This window comes from Schistocerca piceifrons, chromosome 11 (assembly GCF_021461385.2).
Source record: "Schistocerca piceifrons isolate TAMUIC-IGC-003096 chromosome 11, iqSchPice1.1, whole genome shotgun sequence".
Lineage (NCBI taxonomy): Eukaryota > Metazoa > Arthropoda > Insecta > Orthoptera > Acrididae > Schistocerca > Schistocerca piceifrons.
The window spans coordinates 75,570,810-75,591,953 of record NC_060148.1 but is presented as its reverse complement, the minus strand read 5'-3'; the positions used below and the strand labels follow the sequence as shown (position 1 = coordinate 75,591,953).

Genomic DNA, 21,144 nt, shown 5'->3' with positions numbered 1-21,144 from the left:
TACGGATCCCACACTGCTGAGCAATATTCAAGCAGTGGGCGGACAAGCGTACTGTAACCTTTGTTTTCGGATTGCATTTCCTTAGGATTGTTCCAATGAATGGCATCTGCTTTACCGACGATAAACTATATGATCATTCCATTTTAAATCACTCCTAATGCGTACTCCCAGATAATTTATGGAATTAACTGCTTCCAGTTGCTGACCTGCTATTTTGTAGCTAAATGATAAGGGATCTATCTTTCTATGTATTCGCAGCACATTACACTTGTCTACATTGAGATTCAATTGCCATTCCCTGCACCATGCGTCAATTCGCTGCAGATCCTCCTGCATTTCAGTACAACTTTCCATTGTTACAACCTGTCGATACACCACAGCATCTGCAAAAAGCCTCAGTGAACTTCCGATGTCATCCACCAGGTCATTTATGTACTTTGTGAATAGCAACGGTCCTATGACACTCCCCTGGCTTACCTGAAATCACTCTTACTTCGGAAGACTTCTCTCCATTGAGAATGACATGCTGCGTTCTGTTATCTAGGAACTCCTCAATCCAATCACACAATTGGTCTGATAGTCCATATGCTCTTACTTTGTTCATCAAACGACTGTGGGGAACTGTATCGAACGCCTTGCGGAAGTCAAGAAACACGGCATCTCTCTGTGAACCCGTGTCTATGGCCCTCTGAGTCTCGTGGACGAATAGCGCGAGCTGCGTTTCACACGACCGTCTTTTTCGAAACCCGTGCCAATTCCTACAGAGTAGATTTCTAGTTTCCAGAAAAGTCATTATACTCGAACAGAATACATGATTCAAAATTCTACAACTGATCGGCGTTAGAGATACAGGTCTATAGTTCTGCACATCTGTTAGACGTCCCTTCTTGGAAAACGGGGATGACCTGTGCCCTTTTCCAATCCTTTGGAACGCTACGCTCTTGTAGAGATCTACGGGACAGAGCTGCAAGAAGGGGGGCAAGTTCCTTCGCGTACTCTGTGTAAAATCGAACTGGTATCCCATTATGTCCAGCAGCCTTTCCTCTTTTGAGCGATTTTGTTTCTCTATCCCTCTGTCGTCTATTTCAATATCTACCATTTTGTCATCTGTACGACAATCTAGAGAAGGAACTACAGTGCAGTCTTCCTCTGTGAAACAGCTTTGGAAAAAGTCAGTATTTCGGCCTTTAGTCTGTCATCCTCTGTTTCAGTACCATTTTGGTCACAGAGTGTCTGGACATTTTGTTTTGATCCGCCTACCGCTTTGACATAGGACCAAAATTTCTTAGGATTTTCTGCCAAGTCAGTACATACACCTTTACTTTGGAATTGATTGAACGCCTCTCGCATAGCCCTCCTCACACTACATTTCGCTTCGCGTAATTTTTGTTTGTCTGCAAGGGTCTTTGGTTATGTTTATGTTTGCTGTGAAGTTCCCTTTGATTCCGCAGTTTCCTAACTCGGTTGTTGTACCACGGTGGCTCTTTCCCATCTCTAGCGATCTTGCTTGGCACATACTCATCTAACGCATATTGTACGATGGTTTTGAACTTTGTCCACTGATCCTCAACACTATCTGTACGTGAGACAAAACTACAGGTACTATGTAATCTGCTTTTTGTCACTTTTGCTAAACAGAAAAATCTTCCTACCTTTTTAAATATTTCTATTTACGGTTGAAATCATCGATGCCGTAACCGCTTTATGATGGCCGATTCCCTGTTCTGCGTTAACTGTTTCAAATAGTTCGGGTCTGTTTGTCACCAGGTGGTCCAATATGTTATCGCCACGAGTCAGTTCTCTGTTAACTGCTCAAGGTAGTTTTCAGATAAAGCACTTAAAAAATTTCACTGGATTCTTTGTCCCTGCCACCCGTTATCAACGTTTCAGTCTCCCAGTCTATATCCGGCAAATTAAAATCTCCACCCAGAACTATAACATTGTGGGGAAATCTACTCGAAATATTTTCCAAATTATCCTTCAGGTGCTCAGCCACAACAGCTGCTGAGCCAGGGGGCCTATAGAGACATCCAATTACTATGTCTGAGCCTACTTTAACCGTGACCTACACCCAAATCATTTCACATTCCGGATCTCCGTCAATTTCCTTCGATACTATAGCACTTCCTATGACTATAAACACGCCTCCCCCCTTGACTGTCCAGCCTGTCTCTGCGGTATACATTCCAATCAAAGTTTAGGATTTAATTACTGTTTACGTCTAGGTTCAGCCAACTTTCTGTCCCTAGTACTATATGGGCGTTATGACCGTTCATTAATGAGAACAGTTCTGGGACCTCTCTATAGACGCTCTTGCAGTTTACTATTAGCACATTAATATTGTTATTCCCTGTTGCATTTTGCCTACTCCTACCTTGCCGCGTCTCAGGAGGCATCCTGTCAGGCCTAGGGAGGGAATTCTCTAACCTAAAAACCCCCATGTGCACTCCACACGTACTCCGCTACCCTTGTAGCCGCTTCACGTGCAGTGCACGCCTGAGCTATTCAGGGGGACCCTACATTCTTCCACCCGATAGCGGAGGTCGAGAAATTTGCACCCCAAATCACCGCAGAATCGTCTGAGCCTCTGGTTTAAGCCTTCCACTCGGCTCCAAACCAGAGGACCGCGATCGGTTCTGGGAACGATACTACAAATAGTTAGCTCTGATTCCACCCCGCGAGCGAGGCTTACTGCCTTTACCAATTCCGCCAACCGCCTGTACGAACTGAGGATGACCTCTGAACCCAGACGCCAGGAGTCATTGGTGCCGACATGAGCAACAATTTGCAATCGGGTGCACCCAATGCTCTCTATCGCCGCAGGCAGGGCCTCCTCCACATCTCGGATGAGACCCCCCGGCAAGCAGAGTGAACACTGGCCTTCTTCCCCGACCTTTCTGCTATCCTAAGGGGCTCCATCACCCGCCTAACGTTGGAGCTCCCAATAACTAATAAACCCCTCCCCCCGTGTGCCTGCTCGGACCTTGCTGAAGGAGCAGCCACATGTCCACTCACAGGCAGATCGGGCGTTGCCACACGGCCAGCCTCCACATTGACCCTCCGCCTCGTGCGCCGCGAACGCCGCTGAAACCGCCGCTCCCCTTGGGGAGAGGGTGGCCCAACCGCGCCCTGTACCCGCGAAGATGTCTCGACAGCAGGGTCAGTGGGTGACGCATGTGTAACACCTGGGGTGTACCTTGCGACGCACCAGACTCCCCACTGCCGCTACACTCAGAGGCCGCAGCCTGAAGACGGCAGACCACGGCCATCAACACGTTCAGCTGTTCGCGAACAGTGGCCAGCTCCTCCTGCAGGCCACTACTTGCATTTCACGCACGTTTCTCTGCCGGTTACATGGCGCAGACACGTACAAAGATTGTGTCTCCAAAATATGCTGAAGGTGATCGGGACCATGGCTCTCTGTCTTCTAATAATTCAGACGCGATCCCGCTCAGTATCTTGGCAAGTTTGTGATTACCTAGAAAACCGTTTGAGTGAAAGAATCTGCGAAAGCTCAGTCTAAACTACAGTCGCATTACGAGTGTCACAATAAAGTAGAACACTACACCACTGATCTCGGGATACATTAAAGATTTATAAGGCAATGACGTCTGTTTCTTAGACGAGGAACATGTCGATGCTCGAAGACTGTATGGAAATGTGAACGGCTTTACAGCATTTACCACTTAGTTTATTGACATGCAACACCACTTGGGTGTAGGAAAATACGGTAACAACACCTTTAAACAACAGTAAAAAGTCGTTCATTATGCGATTACAACGCCAGTGTCCAAATTTTTGAGCCTATAACATTGAGTGCATACTTTGTATGGGGAGGCGAAAAAACCACAAAGCGATATAAAACGCAAGCAAATGTACAACTAACGAGGGATGGGAAAGGAAGACTTGGGTTGGTCGGGTGGCTTCCAGAAGCCTGCAGTGTACGTGTTGGCCTGCGACCCTGCGTTGACGTCCGGCGCTACGCTCTGTTCAGCACTGCCTCGGCGTCTCCATCCAAGTCGGGCGGGCGCGACAGAAGCCTTCGGACGAATTCTTAGGCGCTCTGCTGGCACCGTAACGGTCCGGCAGACGTCTTACGCTGGTGGAATGGAGATTCTGATTCGGCACGTTTCGAAAAAAGTGGACGCCGTTCTCGCAAAACCCACTTGTCTGAATTTCGGAAGCCAGTTTACACTGTAGGGTGTGGAACTATTTCACTGACTCCGTCGTTTGCCCCTCATACGACCAGGAGAGTCAAGAGTGATGTCGGAGCTGTGATAGAGCTTACTTTGGTTTAGCCATGACGTATGTGTCATCTAATAAGTACCCGAACGTTCTGTGTGGCAAAGATGCTCTACAAACACGTCCACGCCAAAAGGAGATGCAAATTTATATTTGTGCGAAAGTTCCACAACACACGTTCTGGAAATGGAGGCAACGAGTTTCATTCCTAAACTGCTCAACCTGGAAATACCTGGGTACACCATAGCTCGCAAAATTCGGATAAAATGGCGACATGATTTATGATTGTATTATGCAGCATTCTTTACCACAGAGGTGGGCGCTGCATCTTTTTCTGAAGAAAGAAGACGCAGGTATCAATCTGTTCAAAGGAGAGTTAAACATACCAATGAATTTAGACTAGTGGTTCAAAACCGCTCAAATGGCTCTGACCTCTATGGGACTTACCATCGGAGGTCATCAGTCCAATAGAACCTAGAACTACTTAAACCTAACTAACTTAAGGACATCACACACACCCATGCCCGAGGCAGGATTTGAACCTGTGACCGTAGCAGGCGCGTGGTTCCGGATTGAAGCGCCTAGAACCACTCGGCCACGGTGGCCGGTCAAGTTTAATCGTGCCTACCCTGAGACATTCACCGAGCAAACTGATTTCTGCATTACATGTACATTGCTTCTGATCAGGTGTCACGGATCTGAGGAACTTGAGATAAGGAGGAAGAAAATTTTTCCTACTTAGAGGTGCCACCAACTTGGATTTAAATATAAGTCGTGTAACTTTATGGCTGAAACAAGTTTGTTGCTTTGGCAATTTTTTGCTATGACATAAATAAACCATCTTTTGACTGAGAACGATAACATTTTTAGAAGGTGAAAGCAGTCTATCGTAGCACCGCGCTGGTAGTCACAAACCTTAGGTGATCACGAAGCAGTACGGACCCTTGTCATTTGAAGGAAACTGGTGACGCTGCAATTGATTTAGGGTGGACAACACTTTCACAGCTGCTGTTTCATACAGGTATGCATGCGCCTCGTACAAGTGTTGAGGGTGCAGTGTGAGGGCTGCTCAGTGGTACTGTGTTTCAGGACCACCCACCATGTCGGCAGTTACGGAGGTTCAGAACAACACAACCGAGGCCCTGGCCGCCCTGGTAGATGGGGGTGAAGAGGCCCTGGTGACGCTGGTGGCGGGCGAGACGAGGGTGGCGGCTCACAGGGCCGTGTTGGCAGCCGCGAGCCCCGTGTTCGCAGCGATGTTCGCGCACGACATGCTGGAGGCCAGCTGCGGCCAGGTGAGCATCGACGACGTGGAGGGCCCGGTGCTGAGGCTCCTGGTCGCCTACACGTATACCCTGCAGGCCCCCCAGCTGCCCGACACGGCCGCCCAGCTGCTCTCGGCGGCCGACAAGTACGGCTTGTCGGCCCTGAAGGCTGCCTGCGAGCGGCAGCTGATCTCGCAGTTGGCCGTCGAGACCGCAGCGGCGACGGCCGTCACGGCAGTGAGGCACTCGTGCCCGGACGCCACCAGGGCTGCCGTCGCCTTCATAAAGGACCACCCGCAGGTGATGGCCACGCGGGGCTGGGCGGACGCTGTGCTCGAGTACCCGCAAGAAGTCATTGAAGTCAGCAGTATGCTCGGTGAGCCACCGGCAGAAGCCAGGTAAGCACGATTCCCTTTTTGGCAGTGCTAGTGTGAATTAGACGTCGTCCTTGCTTTGTTCGTCATGGGTTTCTTTATTGCCCATGTTGCGTAACACCTTAACTTGATCTAATTACTGATCATCAGTCACGATGCTAAGTCTCTCGCTGTTTTCACTTCTACTGCTTCTTATCAATTTCGCCTTTCTCTGATTTACTCTGATTCCATATTCTGTACTCATTAGACTGTTCATTCCATTCAGCAAACCCTGTAATTCTTCTTCACTGTCACTGAGAGAATCGGTCATCAGCAAATCTTGTATAATTTCACCCTGAATTTTAATTCCACTCTTCAATCTTTCCATTATTTCCGTAATTGCTTCTTCGATGTATAGACTGAACAGTAGGGGCAAAGGATTACATCCCTGTCCGACACCCTTTTTAATCCGAGTACTTCATTCTTGGTCTTTGACTCTTATTTTACCTTCTTGCCTCTTGTACATATTGCAAATTACTTGACTTCTCCTATAGCGTACATGTATTTTTGTCTGAATTTCTAACATCTTGAACCACTTGATATTGCCGAACGCTTTCTCCAGGACCACAAATCCTATGAACGTCACGGAACTTCAATTTTCTTTTCATTCTCCTGTGTATTATCCTTGTCAGAAACGTGGATGCTTGAGCTGTTAAGCTGATTGTGCGATAATTCTCACGCTTCTCTGCTCTTGCAGTCTCCCAAATCGTGATGATTATATTTCTTTCAAAGTCAGATTGTATGTTGCCAGACTCATACATTCTACACAACAGTGAGAATAGACCTTTTGCCACCTCTCCCAATGATTTTAGAACTTCTGATTGAATGTTGTCTATACCTTTTGCCTTCTTTGATCTTAAATTTTCCAAAGCGCTTTTAAATTCTGATTCTAATCACCAATATTTTCCATACCGACTCCTGCTTGTTCTTCTGTCACGCCATCGGACAAGTTGTTCCAATCAGGGAGGCCTTCAGTGTACTCTTTCCAACTATCTGATCTCGCCTCTGTATTTAACACTGGAATTCCCATTGTGCTCTTAATATTACCACGCTTGCTTCTAATTCTGTGGAAGATTGCTTTCACTTTTCTATATGCTGCGTCAGTCGTCCCAAGAATCATTTCTTCTTTGATTTCTTCACATTTTTCTTGCCATTTTGCCTTAGCTTCTCTGCACTTCCTATTCATTTCATTCCTAAGTGACATATTTCTCTATTACTGAATTTTCCTGAATATTTTTGAACTTCTATCTTCGATTGATCAGCGGAAGGATTTCTTATGTTTTCCATGGTTTCTTCGCAGTTAGCTTCTTTGTACCTACGTTTTTCTTTCCAACTTCCGTTACTGTCGTTGTTAAAGATATCCATTCCTCTTCAACTGAACTACCTATTGAGCTGCTTATTATTGCAGTAACTGTAGCCTCAGAGAACATAAATCTCATCTCTTCTTTCCTTAGTACTACTGTATTCCACTTCTTTGTACATCGATTGCTCCTGACGAGCCTCGTAAAATTGAGCCTACTCTTAATCACTGCTAAATTGTTATGACTCTATATCTACTCCTGGGTATGCTTTACAGTCCAGTATCTGATTTCAAAATGTTTGCCTGACAATAATATGGTGTGACTTTAAACCTCCCATATTTCGGTCCTTTTCCAAGTATACCTCCTCGTCTAGTTATTTTTGAACAGACTATACCAGCTATTACTACGATAAATTTACTGTACAACTTAACTAGCCTTTCATCTCTCCTATTCCTATTATCAAGTACATATTCTCGTGTAACCCTTTCTTCTACTCCTTCCCCTACGATTGCGTTTCAGTCCCTCCATGACTATTACATAGTACTGAATTACCTGTTCAATATCCTCACTTTTTCTCTCTCCCCACCTTCAACTTGCAACGTCATCATGTATACCTGAACTATGCATGTTGTTGGTTTGCTTTTGATTCTCATGAGAACATATCTGTACTCACTTTCTGCCCTGCTACTGCTGTTGCTACTACCCTAGTCTCATGTGACCAGAAATCCGTTTCTTATTTTCTGGCTCCCAACCACATTCGAACTCCTAACTTTCCAGCTCCAGAATCATAGAACGTTATCCTTTCGTTGGTTACTCAACCTTTGATCATTGCCAATTCTTCCTCATTTAGGAGCAGTTTCAGACCTCAAGGGAAAGAGAGTGCCCTGAACCTCTGTCGGCCCCTCCGCCCTCTGTGGAAAGGCTGTTGGCTGAAAGAGGGCGACACCTGATGCTGGAAGTCTTCAGACACCAATGCTGATGATTCTTATTCAAAATTCAACTGATGGTGAGGTTCAAACCTGGGACTGAGTCTTTTCCTGATTACTAAAAAAGACGCTACCCCTAAGTGACTGGCCCCAAAGAGCAGGGTATGTCTCCCTGAGATATCCAGTAAAGCAGGAGCTATGAGCACTGGAGCTACTCATGCACACTGGGGGCAAACAAGAAGTGAATACTCCAGCCAGCACAGTAACATTGTCACACTCGATGCAGTGCGTTACAATCACATTTCCTTCTCGTCTCTGTTCAGCTATCGCCCTGAATATTTTCCGTGCATTCCCTTTAACAAAGCAGACAGGAAATCTCTGCCCCCCTGTCTTTTTTGAAGTTCCTTGTGGCGTTACCAGAGGTCTTCCAGGGAATCCCATCAGGTTTCCTGCTACGGGCATACAGCAGATTATATTCGCTGTTCATCTACAGGTGTACGACATATCTCCCACAATGTCAGTATTGATGTGACGTTTTCATCCAGCTATCATTTGTTGCCTCTCTCTCTCTCGGATACATATGCTCCAGACAAGTCTATTTTGTTTCTTTTTAAATTTAAAAAAAATCCATATTCAGTAGACTACAGGTTACTTCGCAAGTTTTAAACGTTGTCCATCAGATAAAATTGCATACACTGTGTAATCTATTTTTTTCTTTTAATGGTGGCCTCTACTGCAAACTGCTCAACACGAAAATTGTTGTTTATGAAACACATCACCACTGCTGTCTTTTCAATGAATCGAATTGTGGAGACATTACATGCATATATACAGTTCTATTTGCTCTACTGAAATGCAAATTTTGAATATACTCTCGATAACTTTTATAGCATAGGTCTTGTAATTCTTGTCCATCTTCTTCATTCCCTCGGGCTTCACATCAGAGCGCCTGCATATCCATGACCATATAGTTTAAACAGTAAGTTGATACCCCAACTTATCAGTTTCTCTCTCTCTCTCTCTCTCTCTCTCTCTCTCTCTCTCTCTCTCTCTCTCTCTTCCTCCAGTGATATAATTCAGCATCCATATATCAGTTTTCAAATCACCTCACAACCAAAAGTAGCAGCCAGATGACTTTAACTGCTTCTAAATTGTGTCTGATAGTTGTTCTGTCAGGGCAGCAAAATTGTTGGCCCTTATGTTTGGGATTTGGTTTGTGCTTCATTGTGAACAATTTGTTGTTTTGCATCTTAGGCTACGCCAATGGGGAATGTAGCAGAAGTAGTGCAGAAAAAGATCAGTTAATTGGTGGCACAGTCACGTTAAGTGAGGGGCTGGTGTTGTTGGCACTGAGTGTTCTGTTGCCCCGGTGGACAGTCCCTCAGCTGTACCGCCTGCAGTGAGCCCCTGTGTGAACACGCCCACCCACACAGTGTTTCTCTGTGCAGCTCGCCGACCGCCACAGGGGGCGGGTCCACCCCCAGCTCTGACAGTCAACCCCTCAGCGGCCACAGCCAGACTGCTGCTGCAGCTGCGCCTCCCACGTCAGCCCGACACACCCCTCCACCTGATGACGCAGCTGTCTGTCGCTTCCGGTGAGTTGTGTTGCCACACGTGCACATGTGACGATTATTATTCAGCGGGTAGTGTGTGTGTGTGTGTGTGTGTGTGTGTGTGTGTGTGTCAGGGAGAGCCGACCCGGTGCCCTTGTTGTATTTGAAATATGTCGACCGACTTATTGTGTACGAAGCAGTGACTTTTATATCTTTTGTCGGTATGTCAGGAAATTTCCATCTTACTGGTCTGAATCACTTAGCTGTCTGGTAAGGAAATTGTATTTCAGTACTTACAGATGAGTGTAGTTTCTAGTGTTTTCTTCCTAAGTGAGAGAAGGAATTGGTACCCAGAGAAAGTAGTTTTAGGGGTGTGTTTGAATGTAGATGAAGGATTGGGTAGCAGCTGCATGCCGAGGTGAAAGGAGGCGGATCTGTGGAGTGAACTATGAGGGAATGTGCCAAATGTATTTGTTACGGGATGGAGTGCACCTATTTAATGGGAGATGGGTGAAGTTTTTGATTATGGGCTAGTGCTGTGGATCTGTCTGTAATACGCTGGTTAACCCGTATCGCAGAAGCGAGATTTCTAGATTTGTGACTTGTCGCTCGGAAGAAGTGTATTCCGAATTGTTGGCAGTTTTGCGGCTGTGACAGTTTCTTTCATTTGGTGTGTGTGCGTGTCTCGATAGTAGAGAGTAAGTGTGTCGATGTTTTGTGCAGGAGCCTTTCTGGGGCAGAGCGAGGCAGGAGGCTGAGAGAGGCGGCTAAGGAGGGGGCGGTGGAGGAGGTGCGGCTGTTGCTCGCGGCTGGGGCGGACGTGGGGGCGAGGGACGGGGACGGCTTCACCGCCCTGCACTACGCTGCACGGAGAGGCCACGCGGCTGTGGTGCGGCTGCTGCTCTCTGCGGCGTCCGACCCCAACGCCAGGGATCGGTGGGGGCAGACGCCGCTGCACTTGGCGGCATGTTGGGGCCACGCAGAAGCGGCGGCTGCTTTGCTGCAGGCCGGAGCCGACAGGGGGGTGAGGACTAATTTCGGGGAGACCCCCCTGGACTTCGCCAGGGAGGAAAACCATCACGAGATCGTCGAGATGCTAACAGAGCGTTGATACGCGCCACTAGAGGAAATTACATCCTGTACTTCATTGTACAGGATATTAAAATAAAAAATTGAAAAAAAATCACTTTGCCTGTTCATTTCTACCTTTTACAGTCCACACAATTCCTCCAGTAACACCACAACTACTGCAACAGCAGGAGATATCTGTAAACCAACGTGACAAACCTTCCTTTTCAGAATTCACTCTGTAAAACATTTCACAAGCAATTTCTGCAAAAGCTCAGCAACAATTGACAAATACTCCATCATTCATAAACTCCACTTCTCTCTCCCTCTCTTGTGTTTCTCGTCCCACATACAATATTCAAACAGCTTACAAGAATACAGCCGACGTCTTTCACAACCGCCTGTATTTCGAAACGTAAACACCCAATCTCTTCCAAGAGACAAATGCGAGAATACCGGTTGTTGTGTAACACATCGCCCAGCCGCAATAACGTCACTTCTTTCCACCAGTCCGCTACATTACCTAATTACTGCAAACTATTTGCTAGCAGTGTCTATGTTGCTACATTACATCACTGCAAACTGCACCATACTCAAATTACTGCCATATAAGCTGTTCAGTTAGAACGTATCTTCACTTCAGACTTCACACTGAATTCACTTCTGTACATGCACCGCACAAGTACTTTTCATGTTTAACTGTAATGTCACATTTGTAGCAGTGCTCACACCACATCATGCTCACACCATCTGCAGCCTTCTTGGTAGCTCACCTTCAAATAAAGAGAATTGAACAACCACCTAAAATCATTACATTCCCAAACACCTCCCTTGCTTCTCTTACAGAACAAACTACCATCTCTCAAGGAATTATACTCAATCGCGTGAGACATGCAGCCATCACTGGAATTATACGGCAGTTTCGCCAAATTACACTTTTGCGTCTCTGTATATGCTTTGGAAGCAGACCACATTTGGAACATTCATTCCCCTGTCTTCTATGATACAATTAGACTTGGCATCCCCGTGCGTGCATGTGTGACCAAAGCGGCAGACTGCATTCTGAACAAGAGCTTCTGTGGCCCTCATGTGGCGGCGTTACACACGGAAGCTCCTCAACATTCTCTGTGAGGAAGCAGCGGCGCCAGGAGACAGTACTGACTTTGTGAGTGACCTCCACGGCATTGATGAATACTTCAGGCTCTGCCAGTTGATCCTCAACATAAATAAATGTAATACACTCTGCATACACAGGAAAAGAAATCCACTACTGTACAATTACACTGCTGATCACAAATTGCTGGAAACAGTAAGTCACCTACCGTAAAATATCTAGCAGTAACTATCCAGAGCCACCTTGCGTGCAATGACCAAAAATACCAATTGCTAAGAAACTGCGGCAGATCTTTCCTCAGCGATTCCATAATCACACGTTTTGGGCTCCTAAATCCAAATTTCGTGCTTCCTGCCCTGTAGTATGTCGACTTCACAACGAAAGCCTCAAAATTTTCCGACTTTTCTCAGATTTTCATTTATTTCACAAAGACTACGTGTTTCTCAAAGTTGAAAACTCAACACAAAATTAAATTGGACAAACTCTTCTACAACATGCGGCAATCAGCAGTGATTTTCTGACTGCGAGTGGTGACCGCGCTAGAGCGTCCTAAAAAAACGGCGACTCCCCAAAATTCGGATCGCGCCTAACGCCATTCACCTGTTCCATTCTGCTATTACGGCACTTTCGAACGGTATGGCACGCTTCAGTAGACGGAGAACAGCCCAGAACTCCACCTGTGTTCTTCGCATCGTCAAACACAATAGCACTCACGGCAGACATCTGTTGTCCAAACAGACGTCATATATTTTGAAACGTGTTCGCATTTATTTAAACTAGTGCTTGTAAGTGTGTGGTTGGTATCTGAGAAATTGCTAAAATTTATTTTGTTATCGAAATACGTAAATCTCAGTCCAGTGCGACAGAAATGTGTAAAAATTAAATTTTGAACGGAAGTTGCGAAGCACATGCTACACGATGCGAAATCCAGGCTAGCCCGTACAGTGACCAATTCGCCTGCGAGAGCGCAGGTGGTTTTCAATGTAATTTATACATACCATTTCTTTGCAAAACAGATAACTGAAATTAAAATATTGGTCCTGAATACTGTGAATCCTTATCTTCAAACTTGTAAACAATAACTGCACCAGATCTGCTGTCGTGTCTATTGTGCAAATGAAGATAAAATGTAACGCATCCCGCATTGTGTCAAAACTGCTCCAAAATTCACAAGATAACGCCTTTCTGAGATAATTTACCGATTTGGAAAGTCTGAAACGATAATTTCACAGAGACATTCTGGTGTGTGGCGGAGGATAGTTTGAGTACCACAGCTGTGCCGGCCTTTTCCTGTTGCAGTCGCGATGCTAGAAATATCTTTGAACTACTCGTCTATTAAGAGCTCTGAATGGAAAGTAAGAAACCCGGAGAACATCTGGGGTGCATTTCCTCGCCATGTTACAGTTTTAGGTGGAACCTTTAACCTGCCACCTCTGCAGTGGGCGACATAGGTGGCTGAGACTGACGGCAGGGCCAGGGAATCGTGAGAAACTGATCCAAGTGCTTTACTCAAAAACTACCTCGGGCCATTAATCTGAGAAACGAGTCGTGAAGACAGCATCTTAGACTTGCAAGTGACAAATAGACCCGAACTTTTCGAATCTGTTAGGGTAGAACGGGGAATCAGCTATGCCAAGACCGTTACAGTGTTACCGAATACGACCGTAACCATAAATAGAAAATAAGTTGGGAATATTATTGTGCTTAGCAAGAGCGACGAGAAACAGGCTTCAGCTTTCCTTTCCTCTGCAGCACCAACAGCGCGGGTGTCAGTGGAAGCAGTGGAAGAGCATTGTGAAATACGCTTCAGACAGGTGTGTACCGACCAAATGCGTTTCAAGCCCAGTTTCACAGCGATGAGTTTACAGCACTTCTTTTCATTTAAGTGCACGTCTGCGCACGCCAGATCACGAGATAACAAAGGAATTTCCGAGATCCGAATTTCATCGATAAAAATGACGCCAAAGAAACAGTTGTTTCTGGAAAGAGCAACGTATCTGTAACATGTTGCATTACTCCCTACGTAACGAAAGCCCGTGTAAACATTCGGTCTTGTCTGTAAGGCAGAAACGCTTACGACACTGTTATTCACGTGCAAACAGCAACAGGTGGCGTCAAGACAGCCCGCGCAAACGGCCGGCGCAGTCGCCGAGGGGAAACTCGCAGGTGGGGGAGCGACGCAGAATGCGGACAGCGAATCCGGCAGAGGGCCGCGCATGCGCAGAAGCAGCGGTGGGGCGGGAGCAGGCGGCAGGGGCGGTCCGACCACGGCGGCGGAGAAAAGACCGGCCACACGACAGGGGGGGGCCGAAACTAAATCAGGACGATCACTTCCGACATAAAATCTGTAATACTGTTTAGCGATTACTGCTCCAGTTGTACTCAACAATTTCAAAGTCGGTGATGATCGCAGACACCGGTGTCCGGCTGCCATTTAGTGTCCCAGTATTACAAAGATATTTTCTCTCGCCCTCCCAGCAGTTTCGTAGTTATGTCACAGCACGCTACATCTGTCTAATGGCAATCCACTATGTACTAACACTAAAAACTTTATTTCGATAACAACCTCTGTTAAAATTAGTGCTCTGGATGATTTAATACATGTAATGTTTTATTTTTGCAGCAAGTGTCAATGACAGGTATAGGTACATCAGCTGACTTTCAAGCTGTCATTACTATCCATGCAGAAGTAAACAACGCTACGGCAGTTCTTTTAAGGGATGGGTTTACACCTGAAAACGTCCAACTATATCCCAGCAGACGTGCAATTGCATGTTCTGTCGCTGAGACATTCCGCTTAAATATTTACGCGCCATCCTGGACTGACGTTACACATGCACGATCGGACTATTTTTTAATCAGGATGTCCCATGTCTTTTGGTAAATGTGTGTATGCGAAGCACACGCTACACGATGCGAATTAGAGGCTACTCAGTATATCGAACAATTCGCCTGCGAGAGAGCAGGCCGATTTCAGTGTAATTTGTATATGTCTGCAAAACAAATTACTCTGATTAAAATGTTGGCCCTGAAGATTGTTCATCTTCATGTTTAGACTTCATTTACCTGTTTAAAACATCTAAAATCATATATTTTCACAGATACATTGTGACACTCACTGTACCTTACAGTGGACATGAACGTTGATGGTAATTACATTTGTTGGCCTAGCTGTGTGAACGGAACGCTTCTCTGTTCTGGAACCAGTTACTATTAAGAGAGTGACCGAACTGTCAAAAACGTACGGTACAGGTCCAGTGCGACAGCCGTCTGGAGGCAGAAAGGGTGCCAGCGTCACAGAACCAGCAGACGGATTCGCTACGCCCGCGCATGCGCAGAAGTACGCCTTCTGCTTCTCGCTCGGGTGGCCACCGGCCAAGTGGAGAGTTTCGTAATGCAGATTTTGCGCCTTTTGCGGTGAGTAACTCTTCACGAACACAGTAACTAAAGGATGTAGAAAAAGAGCCTGGAGGACGCATTGTCAAAGGCGTTGCGAATGTGGTCACCTCTCTAAACCTCTGCACTCCCTCCGCATCAAACAAGAGAGCTCCAAGGGTGAGATTTTTCAGCCATCGAGTCCCGTATTTTCTGAGACAGCAAAAGGCGACTTCGTCAGCGCAGCACATTTTAATTGTATTTTAAGGGAGACAGACTCAGAAGGCGCGACACCCTTCTGTGGTTCCCTGCAAAATCTGGCTGCAGGTCTGGACACGGAAGCCGCAGCTGAGCGGCGCGCCGCCACACGCACTCACTGCACGCGCGCCTCGCCAGTGTCAGCTTCGAGGCCTGACAGACTCCACACCACAGCGGGCTGTGAGCAACTGTGCAGGATTACGACGCAGCCCCTGTCAGCTTTTCCGACCGTGACACTGTAAGTGAGAAAGTAAAAGGTCTACCTCGTCCGAAAATAATTGGCAGAGGATACTGGACATTAAATTGTAACCTCCTCCACATAACATCGGTGAATATACATTTCATTGCTCGGTACAAATAGTGGGTTAACTGGAAACGTTTTTCCGTAAAGCAATCTCGTAAAACCCGGTGTTCGGAAATTAGTTACAAATTTCGCCTACAGGATTGAAGTAAAGCGTGAATTTCATTTTGAATTATTTGAAAGTTGTAAGAATAATTAGTAATTGCCACTACATCACTCAAAAAAATAATTCGTTAACGTGACATATCAGACTGTAAATAATACAAAACATGTAGGCAAGTCCTAGATACGACTTACTTATTTACAGAATTTTCGTTCGGGGGGCAGTAAGCAGTTATATTATGTATAAAATGCTGCACAGGCAACCATGTCCTCCAGATAAACTCATGTGTGTTTCTGGAGAAACACTGGCCACGATAGCAGGAAAGGAACAAGTAGGGGCGGACCCTTCGACTGCAGGCGACAGACTAACTGGGCGACATTTTGGAAGAAAATTTCCTCCAACTGACAGCAAAGCGAGGCCGTGGAGATGGTGTAAAGTGTCTGGTAGCAAAGCTAAAAAGAAACTGGAGTGTGGGAAAGGAAAGAAACAACATACTGTTGTCCAGTGTGTGATGTTGCGCTGTGCATGCCAGAATGCTTTGAACCATTTCACACGAAAGCCAATTACGTATACAAATTATTTATAAAAAATTGTAATTTAATTTAGTTGTGTATTAAGATATTATTTAGTAAATGCCTTTCAGTTTGTTTGTTTGCAGACTTCAAAGTGGTGGTTTGTTGTTCCGGTGAGAGGCAACGGGGCCAGCGTGTGTGGCGGTGGTGTTATGACGTCACCACAGTGTGAGAGCAAGAGGCGCATGCCGTGGTCTTCAGTTGACGATGGACTATCGCAAAGAAACAGCAGAGACACTCACCAAGGTCTTGGTAATACGACATTAAATAACAACCTTTTTCTTTTCCGTTACTATCACGAAATTTTAACACTGTTAATGTAGTAAAAATTGTGGTATCGATAGCTACGCTACCACGGCGTAGGTGCAAGTTCCCAAGGTGGCGGCCTCTAGCCGGCCGGCGCTGTGCGGCTCTGCTCTGCGAGCTCCGTTTGATCAGGGGCAGACGGCCGACAGTGCAGATGAGTAATCAAAGACAAGGTTGACAGCTTTGGAGCACCAACAGACGGTCCAAACAACACACTGAATGGGACAGATTTTCCAGCACACCGTTAATACACTTTCTACTGATTCAACTTTGCTCTCGCCACATTTAGTTTTGAAGAATAAAAATCCGCCGGTCAAAATAAAAGAACTTGTTTCTTTCCCCAAGCCACGGCGTCTACGTCATCGTGAACTGATTGACATTGCAATGGCTAATACAAAAGAGGCAGGTGAGAAGAGGAAATGCTACAAAAGAAGGTAAATCACACTCGAATATCTCAAGTTCGACAAACAGTTTTAGTTCGAGCACATCCATTATCTGGTAAAGCAAGGAACAGGTGTCAGAAATTTGTATTACTTTATAACTGACAATTTCGGACTCGACGAATCCCACTTCCGAACGCAGGACATCTTGAAACACTCACAACGAAAGCTTCGAGAGGTCTTCATCACATCACCAATATAAAACCGTTCACTAAATAATTGGTTGACTTCCTATTCCTTAATGATGACACCACCATACCGACATATAACAATTACGTTCTGACAACACGTACTTCATTTTCGTATGACATCAACCGTTTGTACACAGTAGTCAAGCTGTTTGTATGGGTTTTCTTTCATTCGCACGTAAATGACGAAAATAATATTTTTCCTGATACAGTACTACAAGTACAAGCCATTTCGTACGTCTATTTTCACTGCCTTATGACTTTTATGTAACAGATACAATGATCGTTACAGAGCATATACCACGTCATGTTCTAACATAACTGACCCAGCTCTTTAGAATACATCATTTTACAAGCAAAGGTTACGTAAAAGAAGACAGCAATGAGTTTTTCGAAGAAAAAAGGCATCACAGAAGATACAAGCAACATGAGAAACAATAACATCGAATTTTGCTCGTCGTAATGCATTTTCTCTTACAGGATAACGTACAGAAGTATGCAGTAACGGATTCCAGATAGTACTGAGAAAACAGGTAGAGTACATTTATTTGCACAGGCATAACACGTACTCCAAACAATCGGAGGAGATATTTAATTTCAGCATCTTCCACTGAGATACTGTAACACGGAGGTACAATCAGGGTTTCTTCACTGAGTGTAAGAGATTTACTATAGATGTCGTATGTGAAGTGAAGACAAGGATTAATTATAGATGAAGTATGTGTAGCAATGAATTATGGAATTTTATATTGAAGATGTGATGAAATAATAGGAAGTGAAGATAGCGAACTTTTTATGACTATTATCCAGGCGTTTATGATTTATGATATGAAGTGTGGCATATTGATGCTACAAGTTGTTACGGATTACATGATGGTTTTTAGCCTTGGTGCCTGATTTGTTGATTGTGTTTTGGTGCGTATCTCTGACGAGTGCTATTTCTATCAGCCTGTGACAAGGTGTTGCAAAACGATAATACGAGGCTATGAAGTTACGGGAAGATAAACACTTTCATTCAGCAGAATGCATCTTTCTGTGAACGGCAACGTGAAGGATTGAAGACCCTTATAGCCATGCCATGTACTTGCTTTGATCGATTTGTGACTTTGCTTGAGCTAATCAGTTTTCTTCTCATTCACAGGATAATATCATTTGTCATTGTTTTCCGCCTATAGTTAGTCGACTTCATCGGAAAGAGATAATTTCCTATTTATTTTCATTCTGCACGTTGACTTTACTTGTTCACAGACATTAAGTACTCGTCTTGATACTGCTTAAATTTTGCATTTGGGGTAATTATAAGTAATTGGCGTGTGCATAAGTTAAAGTTTTCGGAATACAGTTTCATTTGCTTTATGTTTTATGACTGACAGATGACAGACAAATGTGATAATTTCTTTTTTTCCTCTACAGCAGTAAAATATTGTTCACATTTGTTTCCTGTCCTTCCCTTTAGGCTGTATCCTTCCACGAGTGTACTCAAGTATATAAAAACATACACTGTGCAGAGATAACTATTGTACTCTTGCATAACGACACGAGTGGTCGACTCATGCACGTGTACAATGTACGAAGACTGGTAACAATGTTTGCCTATCGATATTTTCACAATGCATTGTACATGTAATGATTACTATATTTTAATGTTCCTTTTCTCTCACACAGTATAAACGTCTTAGCTTTATTTTCTTTCACTGTATCGTAACAGAATATACGTACTTTGTGAAAGCGGCACATTTGTGGACTCGAGTGTAGTTATTCTCTGGACTGTGAGAAACTTCGGGGTATTATCAACATTTTGATTACCACGACATGCCGCATCGATTATCGTGATTTTAGGCGACTTCAGACATTTTGTTAAAGTAACATGGAGGTACCTTCTGTGAGCGGTCTGGCTCTGAGTTGTCACTGGGTTTGTTACTGACACGTACGGAGTGCACCAAGTCTGCTCTCAGCCGCCTCCCAGACAATCACGATACGACGCTTTCACTTGGAGAGGTGTTACAACGTCACGAGTGCTGGAAGACACTCCAACATGTGCTGCATAGCGTGCTGCGTACTCTCAGGCCAACAGCTGCGTGTGTGAAAACCACGAAAAGACATTGCTTCGATACATACTTGCTACGACTAAAAGACAATATAATCACAATTAGTCTCACGAGATTTTGTGCAGAATAACGACAAAAATAATGCCATCAATGTAACCATTTTCTTCATTTGTGCACACTTCTTTCAAACGAAATGTAACGTATTCTGAGTACACCTGAGCACATATGTAAACAACATTTGTAACTTGACTTGGCGTTCACCTGAGCACGAAATGGACGAAGCTTTCTGCAAAATAATTTATGAGCGAGTAGTCGCCACTACTTGCAAAACAAGTGAAATATTTTCATTTCAGGATCAGTTTGCTACGAAAATCGTCAACGGACAGGGATCATTTCACCAACAGGATTACTTCCAGAGCATTAACACATGAGGACCACTTTGTTTTTGTTAAGTAGATCAGTAGTTAAGTTCAGGATTTAATCAGTTTGCACATTTTTACAATATGAACACAGTAACAGAACGTTTATCACGTTGGAAGATGTAAGAGACACGCTATTGCAGGGAAAAGAACAGCCACAAAAGAATGTGTATCTTGCGATTATAAAGATACCAACTGACACATAATTTCACTGCGGGAATTGACTAAGGATTTCCAGTTACATTGATTACTTATGCAGCATGTAATAAATGCAGTCCGAATAATTCTTGCCCTACAGTCCCATTAGAAAAGAATAAAGATAGAGGAGCAGTTTCAGGAAAAGGAGTAGATGTAACCCTAAAGACACACTTAATATTTGCTGTTCAACTCGACATATTTTATGCACAAGTGCCGCAACACGACGAGGTATGGACTCGCCTAATATCTGAAGTAGTGCTGGAGGGAACTGACACCATGAATCCTGCAGGGCTGTCCACAAATCCGGAAGAATAAGAGGGGCTGGAGATCTCCTCTGAACAGTATGCTGCAAGTTTGACAGCCGGCGGAAGTGTTTAAAATCAGAAGAGTGTTCCTGGAGCCACTCTGTAGCATCTCTGGGCGAGCGGGATGTCGCATTCTCCTGCTGGAATTCCCAAAATCCGTCGTTGTGCACAACGGACGTGAATGGACGCATGTGATCAGACAGGATGGTTACGTACTTGTCACCTGTCAGGGTCGTATCTAGACGTGTCACGGGTCCCATATCACTCCAGCTACACCATTACAGCGCCTCCACCAGCTTGAACAGTCCCCTGCTGAAATTCAGGGTCCATAGATTCATGTGGTTGTATCCACACCCGTACGCGTCCATCCACTCGGTACAATGTGGAAGGAGATTCGTCCGACCAGGCAACGTGTTTCCAATCATCAACAGTCCAGTGATGGTGTTGACGGTCGTAAAGATTTGTGTCGTGCAGTCATCAAGGGTAGACGAGTGGGCCTTCGCATCCGAAACCCCTTTTCGATGATTTTTCGATGAGTGGTTGGCACGCCGACACTTGTCGATGGCCCAGCACTGCAATCTGCAGAAATTTGCGGAAGGATTGCACTTCTGTCACGTCGAACGATTCTCTTCAGTCGTTGATGCTCCTGTTCTTGCAGGATGTTTTTCAGACCGCAGCGACGTCGGAGATTTGATGTTTTCCTGTATCCTGATATTGTAGGTACACCACTGAAATGGTCGTCCAGTAAA

At 45.0% G+C, this 21,144-nt stretch overlaps 1 protein-coding gene across 1 annotated transcript; it reads left to right on the top strand.

Moving 5' to 3' along the window:
- Nucleotides 1-5,420: 5,420 nt before the first annotated feature.
- LOC124719714 (protein phosphatase 1 regulatory subunit 12C-like) lies at nt 5,421-10,811 on the top strand. Its single transcript, XM_047244918.1, has 3 exons — nt 5,421-5,905; nt 9,596-9,742; nt 10,532-10,811. The coding sequence occupies exons 1-3, from the start codon at nt 5,499-5,501 to the stop codon at nt 10,809-10,811; spliced, it is 834 nt and encodes a 277-aa protein (XP_047100874.1). The 5' UTR covers nt 5,421-5,498.
- The last annotated feature ends 10,333 nt before the right edge of the window (nt 10,812-21,144 follow it).

What these genes read in the sequence shown, in the direction of transcription:
- LOC124719714 (XM_047244918.1), top strand. Translation starts at nt 5,499, where the DNA reads ATGTTCGCGCACGACATGCTGGAGGCCAGCTGCGGCCAGGTGAGCATC. An exon ending in GAGCCACCGGCAGAAGCCAG is followed by an intron (nt 5,906 to 9,595) that starts GTAAGCACGATT and finishes TTCTCTGTGCAG; the next exon opens with CTCGCCGACCGCCACAGGGG. An exon ending in GCAGCTGTCTGTCGCTTCCG is followed by an intron (nt 9,743 to 10,531) that starts GTGAGTTGTGTT and finishes CGTGGGGGCGAG; the next exon opens with GGACGGGGACGGCTTCACCG.